This window comes from Mirounga leonina, unplaced genomic scaffold, assembly GCF_011800145.1.
Source record: "Mirounga leonina isolate KUSES-001 unplaced genomic scaffold, KU_Mleo_1.0 Mir_153, whole genome shotgun sequence".
NCBI classification, from domain to species: Eukaryota; Metazoa; Chordata; class Mammalia; order Carnivora; family Phocidae; genus Mirounga; species Mirounga leonina.
The window spans coordinates 8,650,888-8,668,192 of NW_023270387.1; the positions used below are offsets into that span (position 1 = coordinate 8,650,888).

The window sequence follows — 17,305 nt, forward strand, 5'->3', positions numbered from 1 at the left end:
ATTTTGCTCAGCATAATACCCTCCAGGTCCATTCATGTCAATGTAAATAGTAAGTATTCATTCTTTCTGATGGCAGAGTAATATTCCATTGTATATATGAACACATCTTCTTTATCCATTCATCCGTCCATGGCCATCTCGGCCCCCTCCACAGTTTGGCTACTGTGGACATTGCTGCTATAAACATTGGGGTGCACATACCCCTTCGGATCACTACATTTGTATCTCTGGGGTAAATACCTAGTAGTGCAATTGCTGGGTCGTAGGGTAGCTCTATTTTTAACTTTTTGAGGAACCTCCATGCTGTTTTCCGGAGTGGCTGCACCAGCTTGCATTCCCACCAACAGTGTAGGAGGGTTCCCCTTTCTCTGCATCCTCGCCAACATCTGTTGTTTCCTGACTTGTTAATTTTAGCCATTCTGACTGGTGTGAGGTGGTATCTCATTGTGGTTTTGATTTGTATTTCCCTGATGCAAAGTGATGTTTAGCATTTTTTCATGTGTCTGTTGGCCATTTGTATGTCTTCTTTGGAGAAATGTCTGTTCATTTCTTCTGCCCATTTCTTGACTGGATTATTTGTTTTTGGGTGTTGAGTTTGAGAAGTTCTTTATAGATTTTGGATACTAGCCCTTTATCTGATATGTCATTTGCAAATATCTTGTCCCATCCCGTAGGTTGCCTTTTAGTTTTGTTGGCTGTTCCCTTTGCTGCGCAGAAGCTTTTTATCTTGATGAAGTCCCAAAAGCTTGTTTTTGCTTTTCTTTCCCTTGCCTTTGGAGACGTATCCGGCAAGAAGTTGTTGCAGCCGAGGTCACAGAGGTTGCTGCCTTTGTTCTCCTTTAGGATTTTGATGGATTCCTGTCTCACATTTAGGTCTTTAATCCATTTTGAATTTATCTTTGTGTATGGTATAAGAGAATGGTCCAGTTTCATTCTTCTACATGTGACTGCCCAGTTTTCCCAATACCATTTGTTGAAGAGACTGTCCTTTTTCCACTGGATATTCTTTTGATTAGGAGTTTTATATGTAAGCTAGGTCAGATCCCAGCTGTTACCCTTAATGCCTTTTCCCCAGAGCAGAGTGGTTTACTACAGAGGTACCCTTTTGCCTGCCTGGTCTGCCTCCCACCGTGCTGTGGTTGTGGAGTAGGAGGGAAGGAGCAGAGCTTGGGCGGGAGTCTGGCCCATATCAAGCAGAAGGTGCAGCCACCCCTCTTCTGCGGAGTAAGTTGGGTAGCACGAAGTCCTTGGTCAATGCTTGGACCACATTTCCTGTGTTTCAATACCACGTCTGCTCTGTCCTAGCTGGGGATGTTGGGGGAAGTTACGTAACTTCTCTGAACTTCATCCAGAGAATGGAGAGGATACTGACCCTTCAGTGCTTTTGTGAGAATGAATTAGATGGTGATAATGATGAAAATAATAATGACATCAACTATGTGGCAGGTCCTATTTCAGGTACATTCATTAATACAATAAAACACACATCAAACACCAAAACTAGTGTGTAGTTCATGCAGGTATTGGATTCCTACCCACACCACCTGCTGATAACGCACTTCCTACAGTTTGTCAGCAGCTGATAGATTATTGCCTTAGTACTGTCTTACAAAGACTTCATTTATTCCCACATATCGACACAGAGAAAATAATGAAGATTTAATTTAAGCTCAGGAAGCAGTCAGGGAGTAATTTCCAATATCATTTCATTGACGAAGTACTTGCGGCTTAGAAATCAAGTGTTCTTTAACCAGATTGTAACTTAATACCCATTAGCCCTTGAACCTGATTTTTACGTTCAGGGTCTTGGGCTTCTACAGAAACCAGACAGAGCTGATGCTGCTTCTGGGACATTGTTCACATGTTATTTTGGTATTTAGTGCCCATCTCCAGAAAAAAATGCATAATCAGAATAAACACCTGACTGCAGGCTTTGTGTAAGGGAGAAAATGGAATATGTAAGGTTATCCTAGGACGGGGATGAGTCATATGTCCCTATCTGGGCCCATCAGGCTTCTGATGATACTGGCTGGCTTAGTCTCACAATAAATGAAAGTTCTCCCTCCCCCCTGCCCAAGTCTTCAGGGCACTGCTCACCAAAGCCTTTCTTTTCCCTCTTTGTGCAGGTTTTAGGCAACTAGATCCTCTTTGGCGTTATGAAGCACGGATTAACACTAACTGTGTAGCAATCCCAGGATTATGGGCTCAGGAGACTAAATCTTGGGTTGACCCTGAGATGATTTCAGTTAAGTCTCATTGTGAAGAGCGATGGGAGAGGCGGTTCTGAGCAGGTTTGCTGTTTATTCCTAGTTCCCCAAGACCGGCCTTCTGAGTATCACTGTCCATTGTGCATTCGAGACACGGGTGATCGTTCCTGGAAGCACAGTGGGTTGCTGGCAGCAGTGATTACACCCGAAAACTGGCTGTGCTTCTTGCTGGGCCTCATCCCTGCTCAACAGAGAAAACACAAGGAAAGCAGGAGTCCTCGTCATTGAAACACTCATCTGCTTATCCGTGTCTACACTGCCACCAAGTCAGCGGTTAACTTTCCCTGAAGATTAGCATTAAACTAGAAATTTTAGCACATGCTCCATGTTTGACCATCTTTCTTCTTTATTTCCTTGAAACCTCCTCCTCCCTCTGGATATGGATTTCCCACCACAGCCCATTGTCAAATGCTGCCTTAGAAGGTGCAGGGCAGAGGAGAAGAATGATACGCAACCTTTCTCTTATTTCCGCCATTGATTTTCCAGCAACAGCTTCAGGCGTATGTGGCCTGGGTGAATGTACAGCTCAAGAAGAGGCCAGCAGTGAAGCCGGTGCAGGACCTGCGACAGGATCTTCGGGATGGGGTGATCCTGGCGTATCTCATCGAGATCGTTGGTCAGTTGGCCCTGGACTCTGATGCCAGAACATGCCTTCTTTATCCTCCACATGCCCTCCAGAGCTGTTTGCAGCTGCTTTGTAATATATGGAAATGGAAGTATCAAAGGTTTAACATGCTTGCCCAACGTTAATTCATTTATTTATGAGTCAACAAATTCTGTGTGCCGGGCGCTGATTTATGCTTTGGCAATGTGATTATGAGCACGGTCTGTGCTCTCAGGAGTGTCCCAATCTAGTTGGAAAGACTGGAAAGTGAACACAATTCCATTCATGTACTTAGGACTCTGATGGGGTCAGGACAGAGAGGAGCACGCGGGTGGATGGAGGCACCCAGTCCGGTCCTAGGGTTCAGGGATGGCTTGCCAGAGGAACTGATGTCTAAACCAAGGCCGGAAGAGGAAATAGTAGTCAGGCCAAAAGAAGGAGGGTTTATCAGCAAAAGGACCCCTCCGCGACACTCCCATATCGCCCCACGAAAGGGCTCATCCTCAGGGGGCCCTGGAGCTGTTGCCAGGCACTCTTATTGGATGGTATCCTACCCTATGTCCATAGCATTTGTCCACAGCTCTGTGACTATGATAGTATCGCTGTTCACTGAGCAGGAATTGTTTTCCTATCTCTCCCCGCAGACTGAGCTCTCTAAGAGCAGGTACAGTGTAACTTTCTTTTCCTGTCTCCACAACTCCTATCCAAGTGCCCGGCACATAATAGGCACTCCGACATTTATTGTTCTTTTAATCAGCTGACCTTGCTTAGAGTCCTTGAGAGATGTGGGGCTTGCAAGTGGCATGGAAGGAGCCCAGCTTGCTACCCCACTGGGCCAGCTCACCACAGCATCCATTTACAATAATGACAATGGTAATAGTCATAGCTGCCATCTATTGAACACTTTTATCTCATTTAATTTGATGTCGTTCAGTGGTCAACCCTTGAGAAGCAGAAAATGTCATCCCCATTTTCAGGAAACCAAGCTTAAAAGAGAAGATTTATAAAAATAAATAAATTCATTGAGCACTTAGAATATATCGAGAATTGTGCTAAGCTGCTTTGGATGATTTATGCTATCGGGATGAGATGAGTACTACCGCCTTACTCATTTATGAGGTTCAGAAAGGCTAGGCGACTTTCCAAGGCCACATAACTCTACCATGGCGAAGCAGAGGTACAAAACTAGACCTGTTTTAATTCCAAAGTTCATTTCAAACCTTTGTTTTCACTGATTTGAACTGATTATACTTGAAAATATAATCAGATAGAAAATGCAAAAGCCACAAAAGGATGTAAAAGCCTTTTTTCTACCCGCACCAATGACGTGTTCTTTCTGGAAGCAACCAGTGTTAGCAATTTCTTGCATTTCTTTTCAGAGATGTTCTATGCATATAGAAGCAATATGAATATGTATTCTTGGTTTCCCAAAACCCAGATTCTTAAATGCTGCATTTTATTGTGACTTTGCTATATGGAAAAACTCGCTGAATTCACCACCTTATTCCCCATTCTTTCTTTAACATGCCTTCATCGAGCTTTTGATCCACTCCTCCACTGAAACTGCTTTCGTCAAGGTCACAACCTTTGCCTTATCAAATCCAGCGGCTTGGCCTCATTTTATTCAGTTTAGCAGAACTCAACACAGTTTGTCCCTCCCTCCTCCTTCAGACACTCTTTACTTGGCTTCCAGGACCCTCCTTCCTCACTGGCTCCCCCTGTTTGTACTGCTGGCTTTTCTCCTTTCTGACCTCTAAGTGTTGAGGTCCTCCATGTTCAGTCCTTAGTCCTTATGTTATCTCTGTCCCCAAGTGATCTCCTCCCACATCCGTCTCTTTAGCTCTAAACTTGTCTTTGAGTTTGAGACATGAATATCAACCCCATGCTCAGTGTGGCACCCCGGAGGTCTAAAATGCAGCTCTAACTGCACAGTCCCCAGTCAGAGCTTTGGAATCCTTCTCCCTACCAGTTCCTCTCTCCTCCAGATTTCCTCACTGAAGTAACACAGGATGGTCCCATTCACTCAGCTATTAAAGCAGAACACTGGGAAGTTGTCCTTAATTATTCTCTTTTCTTCATATATTATAGCCAGCCCTTCACATGTGCTATCTGCTTTATATTAAAATTTTACCTGATATCTGACTTCTCACCTGTCAGCCTTTTCCAGTCAAGCCCAAACCATCATTAACACTTGCCTTGACTAGTTTCATTTTCTAACTAATCTCCCTGTTTCCTCTCTACATAAGCAGAGTCTATATAGAGCCAACTTTTAAAAACACAGATCATTAATCCACAGACCCTTAAATGACCTGGCTTTGCTTACCTGTCTACCTTCTCCTAGGATTTGACTCCCTCCCTCTCCCTCCATTCCAGCCAGACTGGGCTTGTAGCTGTTCCTCAGATAAGCTGAACTCATTCCTACCCTAATGTTTGTACCTGTAATTCCTCAGTCTGGAATGCTTCCTTGTCTCTGCCCACATATAATATCGGGGAGGCCATGATCCTACTCTTCTTTGTTTTTCCTCATAGCACTTATCACTGTCTGAAATTATATTAACATGTACTGGTTGACTTGGTTGTCTGTCATCCCTAGAGATAGAACCTCTGCAATGGAAGGGACTTTGTCCATCTTGTTCATTGCTGATTCACTGGTGCCCAGAATAGTGCCAGGCACCCCGTGGGTGCTCAGTGAGTATTTGTTGAATGAGTAAATGTATACACGATAACTTCACAGGCCCCTGGGTATAGCTTTGAAAATTTGAAGACCCTCCAAAAGGCTTTTACTTTCTTATTCCCCATCCAAATTACGAGCACCCAGGCTTAACTCACTTGCATATTTATATATAATCTTAGCGTTTACATCAAATATTCCCTTTCTCGGAATCTGGCTATTATGAAACTTTGATAGTGTTCCTCCCTCCCTTCATATGTTTTCTCTCTTCCAACAGCAGGAGAAAAACTGAATGGGGTACAGCTGAGTCCCAGTAACCAACAGGAGATGAAGAATAATGTGGAGAAAGTGCTACAGTTTGTGGCCTCCAAAAAGATTCGGATGCACCAGACTTCAGCTAAAGGTCAGTGCGTCATCACGTCTATGGGGGATGAGTACACTCAGCTTTACCCAATGATTATGAGGCTCAGAAGAACTACCCATTACATAGCCAAGCGTTCTGAGTAGACTGGAATAGGATTAGGTCCGTAGCCTCATATCATTTATCCATAAAGAGAGTTACCCTCTTGGGACAGGGTGATTATCAAAATCTGAGTGCTTTGAAAACCTGGGTGGAGAAAGACATTCTCTATTCATTTTAATTGAATAAAGATTTGCTTGAGTGTATGTATAAACATTAATACAGTAGAAATGACAAGATTGGGATATTAACTTTAGAATGTCTCATTTAAGTAATCAAAAATGAAGATAATGTTTTTCAAGTTCCTTGGGTTTCATGCTCAAGAATCATTTCAAATCATAATAACTATATTTTTTTCCATCCAGTTTTCCAGAAGAAAAATATTTTATAGCTTTTTTTTTTTTTTTTTGGATGTGATTATCACAGAATATTTCAGGCAAGATGAAAGGCTCTGGGAGCTCTGTACATACCCACTCTTGTAGCTGCATGGCCAGAAGAGGACGCTTCTCAGTCCATATTGAGCCCAAGGAAGCGATTGTTGAGGTGTCAGAGAGCCCAGGCTCCTGGGCCTTCCGCTGTTTCTCTAGAACTGATTGTAGATCTGATTCTGTTTCAGCTTCAGTTTCTGGGTCTGACTGCCTATGGCTCTGATGAGAATGGGGGCCTGGAGGGAGCCTTCCTTCCATGTTGGATTATTGGTGCTCTCTGTGTTGGGATACTTCAGGTGGGGCAGATACTTACCATTGAGAGTGGCCCGTAGGGAGGTATCAATCAGTCTTTTTCCAAGTCTTGCATATTTGCAATGCTACGAAACTAAGAAAATAGAATTTTACCCATGCCCTTACTTTAACTTACACCAGACCTAGCACATTGTTTTTTTGCGTGCTTTCTTCTTTTTTTCTAGGGCAAAATTTAGAGTGCTGTAATATTTCTGCTTTGGTCCCCATGAGGGGTGGGCTTGGGGATCTGGCCCATTAAAGTCAGCTATTTTGAGGGAATACTGCCATTGAGGACATCATTGTCGTTTACCTGGAGAAGTGCAGCAGCTTCCTAATTAGTCTCACTGCCTCGAGTTTTGTCCCCCTCCCCTCTGCTCTCCACACTGCAGCCAGAACGATCTTTCTGAGACTACGTAAGCTCATGCCACTGCTCTGCACGTGCGGGTCCTTAGGGGAAAATCCACAGTCTTTCCTGTGGCTTGCCATGCCCTTTCTGACCTTGACCTGCGGCCTCACCCTTCACCCTCTCCCCCTGCACTCTGAGCCCCTAGCCATGCTGCACTGTTTTCAGTTTCCTCTGCCACAGTGCCGTGCCACAGAAATATAACGCAAGTCTCATATATGGAACTTAAAAGATTCTAATAGCTACATTAAAAAAAAAAAGGAAATGGGAGAAATGAATTTTTTTTTTTAAAGATTTTATTTATTTATTTGTCAGAGAGAGAGAGAGCAGTGCACACAAGCAGGGGGAGCGGCAGGCAGAGGGAGAAACAGGCTCCCCGCTGAGCAGGGAGCCCGATGTGGGACCTGATCCCAGGACCCTGGGATCATGACCTGAGCCGAAGGCAGATGCCTAAGCGACTGAGCCACCCAGGTGTCCCGGGAGAAATGAACTTTAATAATACATTCTATTTAACCCTATATATCCAAAATATTATCAGTGCAACATGTAATCAATGTAAAAGCTATTAATGAGATAATGTGCATTCTCTTTTTTGTACTAACGAGATATGTTTCAATCTGACTTTTTTTGTGTGAAGTACTACCCTTTTGGCACATTTCAATTCAGACTCTATCCTTTTTTTTTTTTTTTTTAAAGATTTTATTTATTTGACAGAGAGACACAGCTAGAGAGGGAACACAAGCAGGGGGAGCGGGAGAGGGAGAAGCAGGCCTCCCGCCGAGCAGGGAGCCCGACGTGGGGCTCGATCCCAGGACCCTGGGACCATGACCCGAGCTGAAGGCAGACGCCCAACGACTGAGCCACCCAGGCGCCCCAGACTCTACCCTTTAAGCGCTCAGTAGCCTCATGTGGCTAGTGGGTCCCATACTGGACAGCATAGTTCTCGTGGGTCATGCTCTCTCTCACCTCTAGACCTTCACGCCTGCTGGTCCCTCTTCTTGGAATACTCTTTTCCCTCTCCTCCTTCACCTGATGAACTGCAATGTGTCAGTCAAATCTCAGTGTAAAATTTACTTCCCCTAGGAATCTTTCTCTGAGCCCTCGAGGGTGGACAAGATGCCTTTACTCTGGGCTCCCAGAGCATCCTGTTCCTCTACCACCCCAAGTTACCATACTTCGTTATGATTGCTTTTAAATGTTCTGTGTGCCTGTTGAACATGCTTTGCGAGGCAGAGAGACCTGTGTCACTAAGAAATACGCATTAAATGAATGAACCCTCTGCCTCCCTCTTAGGATCTCTGGGTCTGTTCTGTCCCTCAGATATTGTGGAAGGAAACCTGAAGTCTATCATGAGGCTGGTCCTTGCCTTGGCAGCTCATTTCAAGCCTGGCTCCAACAGGACGGTGAGCCAAGGAAGGGACCCCAGAGCCCCTCTGCAGAGTCACCAGCCACACTGCGCCACTGCTGTGGCCCAGGGAGCCGCTGTCGCTCTGGCTGATGTGTGTCATGACATGTCACGGTCAGGACGGGATGTCTTTCGATACAGACAGAGGTAAGCGTCGAAATCTGGGGATGGGAACTTGTTCTTCCGATGTTTCACGGCAAATGATATCGTGCAATAGATGGACGTGTCACCTACACAGCCCCACGTTGCAGAAAGGAGCGTGGAGTGTCGGTCAGCGAGGACACTCCAAGAGAGAAAAGCCCTTTTAAAAGAGATGTTTATTTTGCAGTTAGCAGAAAGTAAAGGCATCATATTTGTAATTTTTTGTCCTGGTGCCCAGGATGTTAAATATATGCCTTTGGCACAGTGTGTTTTCTTCACGGGGAGATATGTGGGAGCAATGTTCCAAGTCATCTGGGGGAGTCTCTCTCTAGAATGCATCCTAAAGCCAGCTTGTCCTGAAGACTCATGGCAGGAAACCTTTCGGGGGTTGTATGTCTGCTGGGAGAGAGCAGGACCCTGGGTGTTGCAGAGCCTGGTGAAATTGGTTGTGTTCATGTCTGTCTTCCTTACTGGGTGTCCAGTGTCTTTAAGGCGGGGGCTTGGCCTTACTCCTCTTTGTTCCCTGAGCACTCTGAGAGTGGCCGTCTCTCAGCTCTTGTCGAGTTGCCCTGAACTGAACGACTGACACCCTCTCGTTTGCTGGTGCCCTCCGACTTTAGGAACAGCAGCGTGGACGAGGAGATTGAGAATCCCTGCTGGAGCGTGCGGGCCCTGGTGCAGCAGTACGAAGGGCAGCAGAGGTCCCCGTCCGAGTCCAGCTGCCCCAGGTAACTGGTGGCAGCTCCTCAGCAGGACCCGCCTGGTCAGAAGTGGAATCCCTGGGGGGCGCGGCTCGGAGTTTTCAGCTTCAAGTAGCAATATGACGGGCAGTAAGGCTCCTCCCTCTTTTCTCTTTCCCTCGGCTTATGTTTGACTCTAAAGGGGTCGTCTTCAGCCCTGCTTTGCGGTTTTGTGCTGGCAGGAAGGTAGGGAGGGTGGGGTGCGGGGAAGTTTCCCACACAAGGAAGCTTTGTGTGGAGCCTGAGTGTCAGTGCTCAGCTCCGTCCACAGGGGGGCATGACCGGGGGCCAAGAGGGCCCAGCCCCTGGTTTGCATATTTGCGTCTCGGCCGCCTGTGTAGAACTGACAGCCCGTTCCATGGTACTGCCCTGGCTCCTGAGCTGAACGCTAAGTGTGGCCTGAGAAGGTTGTATCAAGCTTGTAACAAGAGGAAACACTGAGCAGAGTTGTCTGCGAGCATTAGGATGTTTCCAGCTTTCATTTATAGGGCTAGGAATTGTGGCAGATTAGTGTGCATTGGAGTGGGCTAAGATGTTTGTGACTCCAGCAGAAAGGCCAGCTATAGCTCTTAGAGCCAAGTGCAGAGACCAGAACAGGACACAGTGCTCTAATAAAAGCCTGATCGATGCCAAGTGTAGTGGCAGAAAAAGACCAGTTTCCTGGCTCATGTAAGTCATGCTCCTAAAAATACATCCCTGGATCATGTCACCTTATTTACTAACTTCATTTCATTGCTGAATCATTTTTAATTTATGCTTTTATGACCTTTCCTCTCCTACCCAGCCCAGCTTAGTCTGTTCTAGTTAAGCCTAATTGTTCTTATATGTATCTTATATGTTCTTTCTTCTTCTTCTTTTTTAAAGATTTTATTTATTTGACAGAGAGGGAGCACAAGCGGGGAGTGGCAGGCAGAGGGAGAGGGAGAAGCAGGCTCCCCGCTGAGCAGGGAGCCCAATGTGGGACTTGGTCCCAGGGTCCTGGGATCGATCATGGCCTGAGCTGAAGGCAGACGCTCAACCATCTGAGCCACCCAGGCGCCCTTTTACATGTTCTTATATGTATCTTAGGTGCATTTATTTTGTCTTTCTGTTTCTTTTCCACATAAAATTCCATCTTAGATTGATAGACCATTTAATTTATTGAAGTCACATGGAATTCTTCCCAGCATTTTAATATACTGATAACCTTGCTCAACTTTAATTTTTACATTTAGTAGATTGCTTTTTTATTTATAAAATTCACATAACATAAAATTAGCCACTAATTTTAAAGTGTACCATTCAGTGGCGTTTAGTATCTTCATAATGTTGTGTGACCATCACCTCTATCCAGTTCAAAGACATTTTCATCACCCCAGAAGGAAACCCTGTACCCATTGAGCAATAGGTGTGCTAGTAATGAGAATCTAAACCATTTCTTCCTTGATTGCTGCTTAGACTATCACTTGGTACAGAATCAAAGGACATTTCCGTGTATAATGAGATCTATTGCTTCCTGCATGGCTACAGGCCTTTCACTTTTTTGTGCCTGCCAGAGTTAAAGTGAGAGAGAGTGAAAGAGAGCCAGAGAGAGAGAGAGCGCGCCAGAGTGAGCCAGAGGAGAGAAGCCTGGATTTCTTCCTGAGAACACCTGCTTCCTTCCTTTCTGGCAGGAGAACTCAGACTGGGGCAGGGGCTGTGACACAGTGAATTAGGGACACCCTGGAAATCGGGCTGCTGGGGGCAGACAGAGTTTTTCTGGGAGAGGGATCAGGTAATAAGTCGCATCCCCCTGTCTGTCGCTCCTTACTGATTTTTTTTGTCATTTTCTTCTAAGCTGACCTCTCCCCTACATCTTTGGGATGCTGGGTCAGCATCCTGCGTTTTCCTCCGTGAGTTTCCGGGACCCAGGAGGCTCTGGAACATTCGGCCCGCCCACCCCCTTCCTCAGGGGGAGGCCACCTCATGGCTCAGTGACCCATGAAGGCCAGGAGACCCCGCGATGTGACTGTGAACGGGCAGCGGCACAGAAGATGCGAAAGGTGGCCCCCCTCTGCCCCTCAAGAGACACCCGGCGGAGCCCTGGCCGCCTGTTGCTCCGTAGGCCTCCGGCCAGCCTCTTACTGTGTCCACGCAAAATGATCCTTAGCTGGGAAACAAGAACACATGCAACGCCTGGGGCGAGGTGGGAGGAGAGCAGCGTTCGGCGGGTTTCCGGGGTCGACCCTGAGTCTCCACCCGCCCAGGCTCCCCTCCTCCGGCGAGGAGCCTGGTGACACCCGCCCCAACCTCCGTGGCCGCGAAGGGAGGGGTCGGCGCAGAAAGGGCGTTTCCACCCCTTCTCGGGCCTCGGCGTCCGCGGCCCCGCCCCTGCCCAGCGCCGGGCTCCCGCTCGGCCTCCCAGCCCGCCCCGCCCGTGCGGGGTCCGAGCCCCGCGCGGCCCGCCGCGCTGACAGCCTGGAAGCGGGGGCGGCGAGGGAAGGCGCGGGAGGCGGCGCGGAGCCGGGGGCGCCCGCAAGCTCCCCGCCGGGACTTGATCGCGCAGCGGGAGCCGCGGGCAGCGCTGCCCCGCGCCGGCGATGGGGTGAGATGCCCGCGCCCAGGGGCACGGCCGGAGCCGCGCGGCCGCGGCCGCCGCGATGCCTCTGCCAGGGACCCGCAGCCCACGAGGGGAGGCGGCTTCCGCCCAGGCCGGGCTGCTGCAGCGTCTGAGCGGCCGGGACCGCGCGCCCCAGTCCCGGGAGCATCCCCGTCTCCGGGGCCGAGACGCCCGCCTCTCTGCCCCTCCGACTCTCTGCCGCGGTCGGGGCCCGCGGCTCTGGTAGCCGGCCTGCCGGTGGAGTGGTTCTGCGGGCCCCAGCGCGGGGAGACATGCCCGGATTCGGGAGCGCCGTGACTCCCAGCCTCCCGCCTCACCCGGGGAAACAGGCTCGCTGAAGCCGGAGCCAGGAGGGGGACCATGGGAGGGACGCAAGTCAAATGGTGAGCAGAAGCCACTTTGGCTTTGGAGGTGGGGGGCATGGGCGGGAGCAGGGCCTGGACCGGAGGATGCTCTTGGCCAGAGACGGACCGGGATGGGTGGGGGCGCTGTATTGGGAAGGACAGGCTGCTGGTCTGGGATTATCACTACAAAATACAGTGGGTTTAGGAAACTGGAGCCCGCATAGGGGAGGGAGGAGTGGCCCTTTACCTTGTCCTGTCTGCTGTGGGAGGGCACTTCAGGAGTAAACAGGACGCTTTCTTCTCACCCATCACCCATTTAAAAAAAAATGATTTTACTCTGATTTGGACTTTGCTGGGGGATCGTTTGATGCTAAGATTGGAGAGATGTTAGACCTGTGGGAATTAGGAAATGTATCAGGCACACCTTATTTGTAATCAGCTCCCTGATTTGAGGGGATTACATGGCAGGTGGGGCATTACTTGTTTACAAAACAGGGATTTTGAGCTCCTCAGGGAGAGCCCAAGCCATGTAATTAATTAGCATTAAAATACTTTTCTGTGACCTGAAGCAGATGACTGAACGCAGCATCCTCATCTCTGAGGTTCTTCTTGGGGATGCAGCAGGATTGCTGCTCTGACCCGTGCTTCAGGATTTTCTTCCTTCATCTTTTCACTTGGCGACCTGGTTTCATGGTGTTACCTCTCTGTGGCCTCACGCACTGGCAGCCTCAAATTCACGAGAAATGTTGTTTTCCTTTGGCTGCTCTGCCACTCCCCAGTGGGGTTGGATATGCAGACATCCGCCGCCTCCTGCCCTTATATGGGAGACAGCTCACTTAAGAGGGGGAGGGTAGAGCTGAGCATGCGGCTCCTCTTTTAGGCAAGCAGTTTTCCAGCATCCTAGGTTCACACTCCACTCGCCACCCCCGCCCCCCTGCGTCTCACACATACCCACTGTGGTCCAGCCAAATACAGGCAGTGGAACGTGTCAACCATAGCACCTTGTCAGCTGAGGAAGCGTCGTTTTATCATTTCTCAAGGAAGAGCAGCTGATACAGGCCTCTTTCTGCAAGCGGATCCCCGTTTCTGTAGGAAGGTGAATGTGGAGGCCTGAGTACTCATAAATCTATTCTCCTTATGATGACAGAGTGCCCTTCCACTAATGCTTTCCCAGCAGTTAGTTCACGTTGGCCTGGAAGTCAGGTTGCCTAAGTGGTGAAAGATGGATAAGCAGTTACCGTTTCTAAATACCACTCCTCGCCACCTTTCTACCCCTGGTCTGCTCAGGTTACGGATCTATAGATTTGAAGCAAAAAACTGTAAATTGTTTTCTAAGGTTCTAATAGGATAAGAATGTATTACTGGTTGAGGTCATTCCCACCAAAGCCCTTAAACTTGGGAGAACGAAGAGGATGAGACACTAGTCCTCAGGCTGCTTTCGAGGCTTTGAAATGTCTGACTACAACCACTTGTGCTCAGCTCTTGTTTTTCCTGGTTTCTAGGAAGACAAAATGTTAACTCCTGATCGAGGCTGTGAGGATTAGCCTGGGAGACTTCAGGGGCACATTAAGTGGGTCAGTGAGTCCTAGACACTTTCACTGTTGTCTGGGTGATGGATTTGGAAAGAATTCCTGAGAGGGGGCTGGGCCTAGAGACCCCACAGCCTCTGAGATTGCTTCAGAGCCGATGTTCTCAAGGTGCAGCGCAAAGAAAAAAGGCTCTTCAGATTCCTTTCCCCTGTCAGATGGAAACATCAGTCTCACATCCCCATCTTGTCTTGCTGATTTGCTGTTGTTCTACAGCTTTAAAATTCATCTTCCCTGAAAATCACAGCGGTTCCCTCCAAGGCTAGTAGTTGTATCAGAACTTAAGAATTGAGGAGAGGTTTCTGATGGTAATTTGCAAATAGTCTAGCAGGGATCTGAATAACTCTTCGACGGTACAATCAAGTAAACCTTTCCCTTTCTCAAGCAGGTCTTTCCCCTTTTCCTTCTGATTCCCCTTTTCCTTGTCACGTCCTGACCTTGTTGATATATCACTGCCCCTTTGCCTAGCCTGGCACTGTCCACAGTCCCAGCAGTTTCTCACCGTGAATCACCCTCAGCGTTGTCCCCTCTTTTGAGATCAGCCTAGAGCTGATCTGCCATGTTACTCTGCTGGTGATGCTTGTGTCTGTGAGTAGATTTTCCTTCCAGCTCCCAAAGCTACTAAGATACACACTACATTAGTCTTTGAATCTGGGCCCAGGGATGGTGGTGGAGCAGGTGGTGGTGGTAAGTAAAAAAAAAAAAAAAAGACAAACAAACAAAACAAAACTTGGAGTTCTTTAAGATGCTAGATTACCCATCCTTCTGGTAAACCTCTTCTTTGTGAATCAGGCTTCGAGGCAGCCTTGCTGTGGAAAAGACTGGGTCATTCACTCATTTAACATTCATTTCATTCATTCAATAAGTTCATCCTGGGCTCATTCAACAAATGTTTGTTCATACTGTGGGCTGGGGACTATGTTAGGCAGTAGGAGTAAGATGAATAAGAACATGTCTCTGGGATAAATTATGACAGTTGGCTTCTAAACAACTGTTCAGGGACACCTGGATGGCCCAGTCGGTTAAGCATCCAACTCTTGGTTTTGGCTCAGGTTGTGATCTCAGGGTCATGACATTGAGCCCCGCATCAGGCTCCACACCAGGTGCAGAGTCGGCTTGAGACTCTCTCTCCCTCTCCCTCAGCCCTTCCCCCCTGCATGCTTATGCTCTCTCTCTCTCTCAAATAAATAAATCTTTAAAAAAATAAACAACTGTTCATAACAATTGTTTCTCTTCCTTTTCCTTCCATCACAGCCTGACTTCACCCAGTCCTATCCACAGTGCAAAGAGCGAATCCATTATAACCCAGTCGGAGGAGAAGGCAGATTTTGTGATTATTCCCTCTGAAGGAATAGAGAACAGAACAGGTACTATCTGTCAGCATGCCTAGGTTGGCTCGAGGAACAGTTCTCATCTTGAAGTGTTTGGGGGTCTTGACTATCTACCTATAAACTCCCTGGTCTTCTCCCTCTCCATAGTCTGTGCGTGCCAGGTCAGCTCTAGGGGGCTCTGATGCCTTTGAGTCAATGAATGTGTTTATCCTCTTGCAGAATGTCACTTCTGATGTCATAGCTGTCAAAAATCTTACAGCAGTGTAGACGGGCCATTCCTCTGCTGGGTACCTATGAATTAGGAAATGACTTTGGGGCAATCCAAAAGCCTTACTCAAGTAAACAGTTTTTATTATTCCTGTGTTATAGAAATAATTTCAGTAAGTCCTTGACTTAAATATGAACCAAGAATATATAGTATGAACAGAGGTGTGTGTAAGAATATAAAGAGCAAGACTACATCAGGCTTTTGGTGTGACGGCCACAGAAAGGACCACAAAGGGTTCCCTTTGTTTAGACTTCTTCTGTTTCACTTGCTCTCCTTTTTCTTACATAAACATAGAGGGAAGCATAGAAGAAGCAAAGCATGTGATTTCAATAGAGTTTTATTCATCTATAAGGGTTGTAATGAAATTGAAGCCCTCAGAAGAAGAACTGGACTTAAATTCTTGCCTCTAGCCCTGGGATTAGCACCAAAGAGTCAGTCCTGTTACTGATTCAGAAACTCTTGGGACCTTGGGGAGGGAAAGCATTTACTGAGTGAGTGCTCTGGGTCAGGCACCACGGAGCCCTGCACATGAGTTACCTCATTCAATCTTCACAGCAACCCAGAGGAATTATCCTTGTTACATTCACGCTTATGAATGAAGACGCTTACTCAGAGAGTTTATACCCTTCTGTATTCCGTAATGCATTTTTAATGGCCGGGCACACAATTAGATGGGATAAAATAGACAAGGAAACCAGAGCAAAGAGACCATAAACATAGGAAAATAAAACGAAACCAAGGAGCGAGATTGAATGGTTTGTGCACGTGTGCTCTCACTAGTTTGTTTCTTGTGTGACTCACACAGCGTCCTATGTGAAAGGGGCTTCCGTATGATGGAACGGTCAAAGGAATATTAACTCGGAGTCGCCCCTATGAAGCTTCGCAGCAACCAACGAGAATTTGGTTTTTATGGCAACTGGCAGCTCCTCTCTTTGTACCTGGCAGAATCCAGCTTCGGGGATGCCAGTTCCAGAGACTTAAGAGTAGGGTCTATGTGTCCCATACGAAGACTCCCCAGGAGGGAATCTTAACTACTTCTTAAAGGTTCTGCGGAGGATCTGTTTCCCCAACCTGGGGAGTTTGAGTTCATAGCCAGTTCTTTGTGTCTCATAGCCCCACCTGGTGGAGAGTCTGGTTTGCGCCGTGCGGACAGGTTCGGAAGGCAGGTGACCTGAACCCGTGAACGCGGGGGACTGTGAGCGCTTTCTGCTGGAAACTGTCTTCTTCAACATGAACTGTACTCCCTCCTTCCATTTTGTAGAGGAGACAGACTCTCCGTTTTCCCGAGACTGGCGACCAGGCAGCCCCGGGACCTATCTGGAGACCTCATGGGAAGAACAGCTGTTGGAACAACAAGAACATTTGGAAAAAGAAATGGAGGAAGCAAAGAAAATGATATCAGGATTACAGGTAGCTCTTTCCCGTGTGGTTTATCCTCGGTGCACCGATTGATGATTATTTTTAATTCACGAGGATCAGTTGAAAATAAACTGATTCAGTTTCATATGAGGTCAGAGTTGCAGGGGGAGTTTAGACAGAGGGAATAGCATTCAAAGAGCAGGAAATTCTTTTTTTTTTTTAAAGATTTTATTTATTTGACAGAGAGAGACAGCCAGAGAGGGAACACAAGCAGGGGGAGTGGGAGAGGGAGAAGCAGGCTTCCCAAAGAGCAGGGAGCCCGACACGGGGCTCGATCCCAGGACCCTGGGATCATGACCTGAGCCGAAGGCAGACGCCCAACGACTGAGCCACCCAGGTGCCCCAAGAGCAGAACATTCTTTATGTGTG

The 17,305-nt window shown here is 47.6% G+C and overlaps 1 protein-coding gene across 8 annotated transcripts in view; it reads left to right on the forward strand.

The window, feature by feature from the left end:
• DIXDC1 (DIX domain containing 1) overlaps window positions 1–17,305 on the forward strand; it is a 59,892-nt gene that overhangs the window by 19,588 nt on the left and 22,999 nt on the right. For 3 of the 8 annotated variants that reach the window (XM_035008926.1, XM_035008929.1, XM_035008928.1), the window contains 6 exons: window positions 2,754–2,883; window positions 5,820–5,945; window positions 8,445–8,676; window positions 9,291–9,398; window positions 15,173–15,285; window positions 16,779–16,927. In XM_035008926.1, coding sequence (XP_034864817.1) covers window positions 2,754–2,883; window positions 5,820–5,945; window positions 8,445–8,676; window positions 9,291–9,398; window positions 15,173–15,285; window positions 16,779–16,927 — 858 coding nt within the window. Of the gene's footprint in view, window positions 1–2,132; window positions 2,246–2,753; window positions 2,884–2,959; window positions 2,980–5,819; window positions 5,946–8,444; window positions 8,677–9,290; window positions 9,403–11,811; window positions 12,372–15,172; window positions 15,286–16,778; window positions 16,928–17,305 lie in introns of those variants that run through there. The other 5 variants (XM_035008932.1, XM_035008927.1, XM_035008931.1 and 2 more) reach the window with 5 other exon arrangements.